Consider the following 9,256-nt stretch of genomic DNA (forward strand, 5'->3'; position numbering starts at 1 on the left):
GCTCCCCCCGAAGAGTGTAGCCTACGCGATACTCAGGTCTTAGTGCGCCCCCTACCGCCCCACATGCAATCCCAGCTAAATGCAATCTCTCTGCCACCTCAGTGTCAGCGACTGCCAAGCAACGCTACATGGGCAATTCTTGAAAACTAACAAAAAGCTTAAATTCAGTGCTCAAAGGGGGAAAGGGAAAAAAAAAAGCTTTATGATCAAATGGTGCCCTGCTGGTTCTTTTAAGACAAGGAAGAAAATAAAAAATAATAAAATACAACTAGCCTACTGAAAATAATTAAACACTGAGTGACCTGCTAAATCACAATTACACTTGGCAACGTGTCACACTTGTAACACACTGATTATTAATTACAAAGCATACCCTTGTCACGACTCATTGTGTCATAATTACAACATAATGTTTCGCAGTTATCCAATGTCGTGGCAGAGAATCTGACGGGAAGTTAGCCATAGCATCTCATAAAATATTAATATTTAATATTACTTGGGCCTAGCAAAATCTCGTTATTTGAAGGAACTTTTATGGCAAAAACAGGCTCCTAAGAGTCATACCTGTGCACAAAATAGAATTTATCTCTGCTGAACCTGCAATCTGAAACTCTGATGTCATGACGTTTGTTTCAAAGGATGACACGTTTCAGCTTTAATAGGAAGTTTGTCGCTTGTACTTTGCGGGGCGGAAGTGGAAGCCGACGTGGTATGCGGGGCGGAAGTGCAGGAGTGTTTTGGTTCTAAAGGGGAAGTTGCGAGAAAAAGAAAGGAGGGGACCTGATCGGGTCTGATGAAATAATTTGTGTAACAAGAAAACTTTAGTAGCCCCGCTGTTGTTGACAAGAGTCCTTGGCGGAAATCATTGTGTGTATTTTTTCGCCTGGCCGTCAGGTAAAGTCGATCAGTCCGTGTCGGTTATGGCTAATGTTAGCTAGCCTGACTAGCCTGCGTAGGCCGTGGCTCGGACTTGGGAAGAGCCCTTTCTGTCAGTTCCTAAACTGTAAACAATTTTCACATCACTGTTTGCTTGACGTTTTGCTGTATTTTATGGTTTGTGAATGTCGGTTAATGGCACATATTGATATATTTTCATTTGTGCGATCGAATAAATTGACTTTGTACGGTGTACAGTTTTAGCTAGCCAGCCAGTTAACAGTCATGCTAGCTTTCTTGTAACTCGCTAGCTTGCCAGTAGCCAGCTAACGCTGGCTGTTTTGATTTTCCCCAAAACTAGCAAAGCTAGCAAGTGTTTGCAAAATGGCGCCTACCTTCAGCATTTTCCCACAACAAAACCAAAGGGAATCGGCAAATGAATTAGACAGCTAGCTACGCTGCTCCGTGAGTTTGTTTAATCCTAGCGTTAGCCATCTGTGGCTGTATCATCTGACGCCTTTGGGTTTATTTGCCGTCGGTTTCCTTAGGAAAATATCTGGCTGACAGCAGCTAAAGCTGTGTAAGATGTGCCTTCTGGCATGACACGCTGAATTACTGCCGATCGCACATAGTTTGTTACCTAGTTAGCCGGTTGGTTGCTCCTTTAGTTCACTTGCTAATAAGCTGTCCATGTTAAAACATGATCTGTATGTTTTTTATTGAGATTACCGATCGTGTAGCCTAGCTAGCTGGCTAACTGTTTCCACTGTTGCCACTTCTCCTTATTGTCAGCTCGCTAGCTGTTTATTTGCGTGTCTGTTTGTTATTTAGTAGCCATCTCGCTGTGGCCCACTAAAGCGAGTCAGCTACACAACGTTACAAAAGTTACGTGAGTTTATTAAACGGTAGCAGGCGATCATGGCTGGCTTCTGTAGCAGCGTTTCCTAGCAAGCTAAGATACGTCTCGCTTTTACTTCTTGATCATACATAGCTGGTTTATTTATTTAGCAACATAGGCAGCCAGATCGCTGTGTGAATAACACGGTTACATGGGCGATTAGCTGATGAAAGTAAAGATGATTATTACAGTCTTTAAGCCTGCATGTGAAGCTTGCGCTGATCTATGCAGAGGGATGTTAACATTATAACCACTGACCGTGTCGGTTTGTTTCCACGTAGACAAGATTAGCTCGTTTACGCAAGAGGGCGATGCGCCTGACAGGCTGTTTTTGAACGCTGTTTTGCAGGTTGGTGGCAGACTGATCGCGGTTACCGCTGTTCATAGGAAGCGATAGGAAAATGACCTCAACGCCAGAAATGCGTTTGAGTGATAGTCTAGTGTTCCCTGCCTTTTTCATTTCTGTTTGCAACAACATTTGTATATAATTCTTAATGTATTGTTTTAGTAAATGAAAAATAAAAACAATAATACATAGACGAAAAGACGTATGTCCTGTAGCTAATCTGTTATATTTCCTTTTATGACAAAGCAGTTTCGTGGGAGCATTGTGAGGTAATTATCGTGGTGGAGGGTACGAAGGCAGCACCCTGCAGTACATCTGACCCCGCAACTTTCCCTGCAGTGGTGGGAGAGACCCGTTGAGGAGGACAGCGGTTACTGAGTCCAGGAGAGAGGGCGGATTCTGCCATGGCAAGTCGAGGGGGAGCCACACGACCCAACGGGCCCAATGCCGCCAACAAGATCTGCCAGTTTAAGCTGGTTCTGCTGGGAGAGTCAGCGGTGGGGAAGTCCAGTCTCGTCCTGCGCTTTGTCAAGGGCCAGTTCCACGAGTTCCAGGAGAGCACGATAGGAGGTCAGTGTGGCCACAGGGGGGCCTCAGGCTGCTCTTTCAGACTCTAATATGTGTCCCTCCCACAGCATCGACTGAATTTAAACAAGCTTCCCACTCCCATATCGCGTGGACTGAACTGGTGTGGCAAATTAGCCAGCACAGTAGTGTTTAAGCTATTGCACCATTATTTAAACATTATTCACTTGTATATTGCTGTATTGTCTGTAATACTCATAAATTGTTATTTTTGTGTTGGGAAGAAACTCCTTCTGCATGTATACCATTGGTATCACTGAACTTCCTCATTCACAAGAGTCTCAGAATGTTTCCCCATGAATGTGGAGAGTCTCGTACAGTTGTAACAATAATGATGCGAGTTTCTAGATGCATTTGATCAGCGGATGCCCTTAGAGGGTCACATCCAGAGAGCTGGCTGTTTTCAGCAGGGTGCCTGAGGCAGCAGGGGCTTGTTTGTAGGAAGGGTCCTCAGGGTGACGCCCCTCCCAGGTTTGGCACGTGTGGAAAAAACGGGCTTTTCTCTCGGTTCTGTTCCACCTGCAGCCGCCTTCCTCACCCAGACCGTGTGCCTGGACGACACGACGGTGAAGTTCGAGATCTGGGACACAGCTGGACAGGAGCGCTACCACAGCCTGGCCCCCATGTACTACAGAGGGGCCCAGGCCGCCATCGTGGTGTATGACATCACAAACGAAGTGAGTCGCCATGGCGTCATACTCACTGTCAGGCATGAGTAATGGAACACAGCCATCCTGCTGTGTAACTGGAGTATACCTGCTTTCTGTAATGCTGTTTCCCCACTAGTTGCACCTAGCTAGAGCGGTGTACTTACAGGTGGTGCATTTGCACAGCTGGGTATTTTACTCAAATGGCTGGCTCATGGATGAGGCAGTAGCTCTCCATCTTGGATTCAGGAAAGCAGCCCCAGGTGTGTCAGGGTCCATCGAGCCTCTTGCCACTTTCCTGGTCATGGTCCATAGAGCAGCAGGTGTGTGTGAGCGCAGGTGTTTTAATGGAAGCTGCATTGCTGTTTCATTGTAGGAGTCATTTGCAAGAGCGAAGAACTGGGTAAAAGAGCTTCAGAGACAAGCGAGCCCAAACATCGTAATAGCTCTGGCTGGAAACAAGGCTGACCTGGCCAACAAGAGAGCTGTGGACTTCCAGGTACGTCTGTCCCCTGCACGTGGCCGTATCCCTGCAGGGCTCTTGATTTTCACAGCACAGAATGCCTGCGTGAGGCCACTGTAAAATAATGTTCGGAGAGAACCTTTACCTCAACACGAGGGAGACAAATAATGGAGAATTTCAATTTTCAGGTGTTCCCGATGTCCTGATTTAAATATGTTGTGATGTGGAGATAATCGTTCTGATGCTGTTGAAATTCTGAGTAAATTAATTTGAACACAAGATAACAAGCCATAAAATATTATTGCACATTGGGCCCCAAGGAGCCAAGGATTTTTTTATGGTATTTATAGTAGCATTTTTATAGTTTTTGTATTAGTATAAGCTGATGTACACTGAAGACCATTTTCCTCAGACGTTTAGCATGGAGACGCACGATTGTTTTTACAGGATGCACAGTCCTACGCTGACGACAACAGCTTGCTCTTCATGGAAACATCGGCCAAGACATCAATGAATGTGAATGAGATCTTCATGGCGATTGGTATGTTTTCATAAACATTAATGTCAGTATACACTTTCTTACATGCCAATGTATATGTGCACTTGAATAGATTAAATTAAATTGGATTAGAACAGTCACATTTCAGGGAGAAAACGCAGTCACAGTGTTTGCTGCCGTTCTGAAGGCGTGTGCGTGAGTCTGGCTCACAGGGAGTTCAGCCATCAGCGGGAGGCAAGACGTGTCGCCTCACTGTCAGATATGCGATCCTCCCCTCAGATCACCGCCCCCTGTAGGTGGGAGGTCTGAGCAGCAGCTCGCTGTTTAGTGGGCGGAGCTGCTGCGCTGGTTTTTACTCTCCCAGGAAGTCTGAGTTGACCTTGGTTTCCTCGTGGTGTCGAGGATTGAAGAATTCCACAATTTGTATCAGTTCCTGAATTAATCTGATAGGGCTGAGAGCATGTTTTTTATCTATTTATTTTTAAGCTTTCTACACCTGTAGGCACACAGAGAGCATTTCACTCTGCAAGCTAGTATTCATGTATAGCCTCAGGTACCATGATTCTTTATTATGCGGTAAACACAAAAGTGCTGTGAAATCTGAAGTATTTCACACTGTAAGTGCTTCGTAGGCAGGGGTCAGCGGCTGTTTTGACACTAGGTTCACCTGCGTGACAGGTGTACAGATGAGCGGTGTGTTTTATGTGAGCTTCTGTTCTCCTGAACGAATGTGGATTCTGTTTTGATATGGGTGTCGTACTCCCAGAACTTTTCAAGGGCCCTTTAAATCATTAAAACAGAAGCTTTAAACCACGGCGACTCTGGCTGTGGCAAAACAGAGATTCTGATCAGAAAGTGGTGGGCAGCACAGTCTGCCTATTTGGGGTTTTGTGAAGCTGGCTTTAGGTGAGTAATACTTCCTGCAAGGTCACATGGTAAACTGTCCTGCCTGGTAAGGTTCTCAGACCTTAGAAGCAAGTCAGCTGTTGTCTGATGAGACCAAAGAATGCACACACAAAATCATCTGTCACAAAAACCAAAAAACAGCTAAAACAATTCACTGTTTTAAGTGCATCCATGCTCTCACTCCAGTGAGAGACGGGGTGAAGTCACCACTCTGTGGTCATCAGAAGTGCTTCAGGAACTCCACTCTGCTTCTGCTGTGTATGCATGACAGTGGGGATCCAGAGGGTCCTGGGATCAAATCTTAGACAGAACCCTGCTGTAGTGGAATTTTCCACTACGGAATGTACGGAACGGCCCTTAACACGTAAACTGTTTCATGTTCTAACATTATTCAGACGGTAACTCCTCTGAAGGAATGTCACCTGTACACACACAAATAGAAGATTAAATGGTTGAATATTGTTTTTTCCTTTTTCGTATTTCAGCGAAGAGGTTGCCCAAGAACGAACCGCTTGCGGCCGGAGCGAACAGCGGGAGGAACCGGGGAGTGGATTTGACCGAGACGGCCCAGCCCACCAAGGCCCCCTGCTGCAGCAACTAACGGCCCTCCCCCCTCCCAGCCCCGCCCAGCCCCGCCCACACCTCACCTCCTAACTCATAACATCCGGACCACGAGGGGGCGCCCTTCCTCCCAAACACCTCCTCCCCGGAACAGCTAAAGACTGTGTGGCTGCATTTCTAATACAACATTTCTGTTTCTTTTTGTTTGGTTGTGTTCTGTTTTTTTTTTTTTTTTTTTTTTATGTACTTCAGAGTTACGGATGCATGTATCACTACAAGGCCTAAAAAATTGAGTTTTAACTTTGTTTAGCAGCAGGGAAGAGGCGTTTAAAGACGTGCGCAAGCTGGACAGGGGAAGATTGTCTTCCTCCGTTGGAGGAAGGAACGTCGCAGGTGGTGGGAAGTGGTGACGAATCGGAAAAGGAGGGCTCCGCCCCCTGCTGTCGCGGCCATGCTAACTGGCTTTGGGGTCGTGAAAGTGGGTGAGAATTTAGTCTCGGACGGGGATCTTGTACGGTCTGTTTTTTTCTCAATATTATATTCATTGCTTCCCAACAAAACCTAGAGTAGCGGTAGGGAAAGTGTCTCACTTGTGGTTGGCCCCAGGGCTGTGCCTGTCTCTGGCTGTCCCTGTGGCGTAGTGCAATCCTTCACAGTATTCATGCAGTGGCTCAGTGCCTGCAGGCGATGCTGGGAAAGCCAGGCTTCCTGCACTCCGGAGTGGGTGGAGCCTCCGTGTGCACTCTGACTCCTGCGAGCCAATCGGAAGACTTTGCTCTCCGTAGCAGAACACTGTGAGTGGTCCAAAGCCGTGACTTCGTTGATGGCACACGGAAGCTCCGCCCATTGTTTTGGGGTTTGTGAAGCCTCGCCCTCCGATCACCGCCTCCGAGGGCTGTCATCGCACCTCGCGTTCGTCCCCTCCCCGGCTGCGCAGACGGAGCGCGAGTCTGTCCGTCTGCAGCGCAGTTTTGCATGGCTGGTCTCAGAGCGGCCCAGCAGCAGGACACGGCTGTGCAGCTGCAGCTGAATGTTTCTGCGCATGGACAGCAGTCCCCGGGGCTGTCTGCACAGATCCCCATGCTGATAGATCGCCTTCTTACCTTTACAGCTGAATAAGATACTGTTTGCCCACCCCCCCCCCCCCCCCCCCCCCCCCCCCCCCACACACACACACACACACACACACACACACACACACACACACATCTTTTGATGTCTGAATCAGTAACTCGAACAGGTCTTCGATGCCTTGCACTAACGGCGCTTATGAATATTCCTTGTCATAATTACAGCCGGAGTGATATATATATAAATATATAAATAATATACTGTAAATAGGGTGTTGCAATGTAGTCTACTTTTCAATTTTACGATTTACAGGACTAATGCTTGCTTAGGGAGTCGTCTAGGTAAAATATACAATCTGTACAGTAACCTGAAGAAGCTCGAATGTGGGTCTGGACCTTTTTTTTTTCTCCACAAAATGGTTCAGTTGTAATCAGTGGTGGTCTATAAATGTAGTGTTATTAACAAATGAACTTGCGTTTCCTTAGTGACCTGTCTTGTACTTTTCTCAAAAAAAAAACCTCTGGATTTATATTTTTAACAGTTCTTCTGCAGCGCACTAATTCTTTTTTAGTGGTGAGACAACGATGCCCAAGTCAATATTCCACCTTGTAGACCTGAACTATACGGTTATATTGGATTAGTAATTCTGCTAATATGAGACTTGTGTAGCTGAACTGATTAACTGACTGACAGTCTCCCCATTCCAGCGGTCTTGTGACGATGTAACCTCGTTAACGGTGATGGACTGATCGGTTGTAATGTTCAGGTACTGGTTCATGAATAAATAAGTCAATAAACAGGGATACATTGTATACTTTTTTTTTTGCTGTGAACATTTAATTCGGCTCAAATTTAAATGCAAATGATTTACAGTACTGTTAATTACCGAATGAATTCAAATAAATGTGATGATTGACACGGTGTGTGAGCAGGGTGGTTGGTGGCTGGCACTATTCCAGCATTCTCGGCAGGTCTCGATGGCTCTCTCTCTCCGATGGTGTTTGGGCCTCCGATGGTGTTGGGGCCTTTCAGAGAGGCGTGAGGTCTCATGAACATCATAATGGATAGTGCTACCATGCACTTTCTTATGCTATTTTGTATGAACCAGTCAGGGCTTTGTTTTCTTCAATAAACCACTATGACTGGCTTATCAGTGGCTCACCGGTAACTTATGCTAGCTCCACACATTTTTGAGTTCATGATAACTTCATGTTTTAGAATTTAAACATTTGTCAGCATTTGATTTTCCATTCTTTTCCAGAGTTGCCATGTTAATGGTACATTTGGGTAGGAGGCTCATCACACGTTGGTGTTTGGTGAATGAAATCAGGCGTTTCTGAGGCCTCTCCCTCCGCCCTCCTCGGTGTCTCCACCTCCAGCTTTAACCCTTTAAACCCCATCCCAGCCCCACACTTCCAGCCGTAGTGACCGCGACCACACACTCCGTGATGACCACACACTCCGTGATGACCACACACTCCGTGATGACCCCACTCTCCGTGATGACCACACTCTCTGTGATGACCCCACTCTCCGTGATGACCACACTCTCTGTGATGACCACACACTCCGTGATGACCCCACTCTCCGTGATGACCGCACTCTCTGTGATGACCACAGTCTCCGTGATGACCCCACTCTCCGTGATGACCGCACTCTCTGTGATGACCACAGTCTCCCTCACCGTGATGACTTTGGCATGCGGCCTTGATCATGGTCCTTTATTCGGGTGGACACCCTCCAGTAAGCATTGTCCATCTCAGATACACAGTGAGGCTGGTATGGACCGGCTCAAACCACCCATTCTGCTGCGGCTTTATAGTTTAGTAGTGTCTATTACATCCTAAAAGTATGAAGCATTCAAATTTGCAGATCATTCTGTGTCTTAAACCATAGATCTGAAACGGCTCCATATGCTAATACCAGAATTCCTCACACTGTGGGCATTTAAAACTGTTACAAATGATAGGAAAAAGTGATAAAGATGCTTTTTAAAGATTAAAAGTTTAGTAAAGTAAACAAAAAAGTATAGCTAAATGCCAATATGTATTTCCCTTATCCATTCATTGGGCTGTTTAATTACTGTATGTCTAACTTCATGTGAGTTTTTAAACACAACTATTGTTTCGCAGAAAAGGTTTTATATATACGAAACAACAGAACCACGCCCATAAATACCCCACCCGGATTTTGAACCTTCAACCTTCTGGTTACAGCTGCAGTTCCCCCAACACTAACGCGACCCCACGTGGTTTGCAATAACTTTTCCCCCAACAGGTTTTCTTTAGCATTTCTACAGTTTTTACGATTTAGAAATCACTGATACATTTTGCTAAGTAATCGCGCTAACGGACTATTTTCGATTGCGTTACACTTCCTTTCAACAGTGTTATGATTGGCGATG

At 46.0% G+C, this 9,256-nt stretch overlaps 1 protein-coding gene across 2 annotated transcripts; it reads left to right on the forward strand.

The window, feature by feature from the left end:
• The first annotated feature begins 720 nt into the window (after positions 1-720).
• On the forward strand, positions 721-5,982 carry rab5aa (RAB5A, member RAS oncogene family, a). Of its 2 annotated transcripts, none has more exons than XM_036555269.1 (6): positions 721-894; positions 2,460-2,690; positions 3,231-3,382; positions 3,729-3,851; positions 4,263-4,356; positions 5,706-5,982. In XM_036555269.1, exons 2-6 carry the CDS (start codon positions 2,525-2,527, stop codon positions 5,819-5,821), a joined length of 651 nt encoding a protein of 216 aa, XP_036411162.1. In that variant the 5' UTR covers positions 721-894; positions 2,460-2,524; the 3' UTR covers positions 5,822-5,982. The 2 variants fall into 2 exon arrangements, with proteins under 2 accessions (XP_036411162.1, XP_036411163.1); XM_036555270.1 differs by lacking the exon at positions 721-894 and adding an exon at positions 1,272-1,341.
• The last annotated feature ends 3,274 nt before the right edge of the window (positions 5,983-9,256 follow it).

The sequence above is a fragment of the Megalops cyprinoides genome, chromosome 21, assembly GCF_013368585.1.
Source record: "Megalops cyprinoides isolate fMegCyp1 chromosome 21, fMegCyp1.pri, whole genome shotgun sequence".
Classification (NCBI taxonomy): domain Eukaryota; kingdom Metazoa; phylum Chordata; class Actinopteri; order Elopiformes; family Megalopidae; genus Megalops; species Megalops cyprinoides.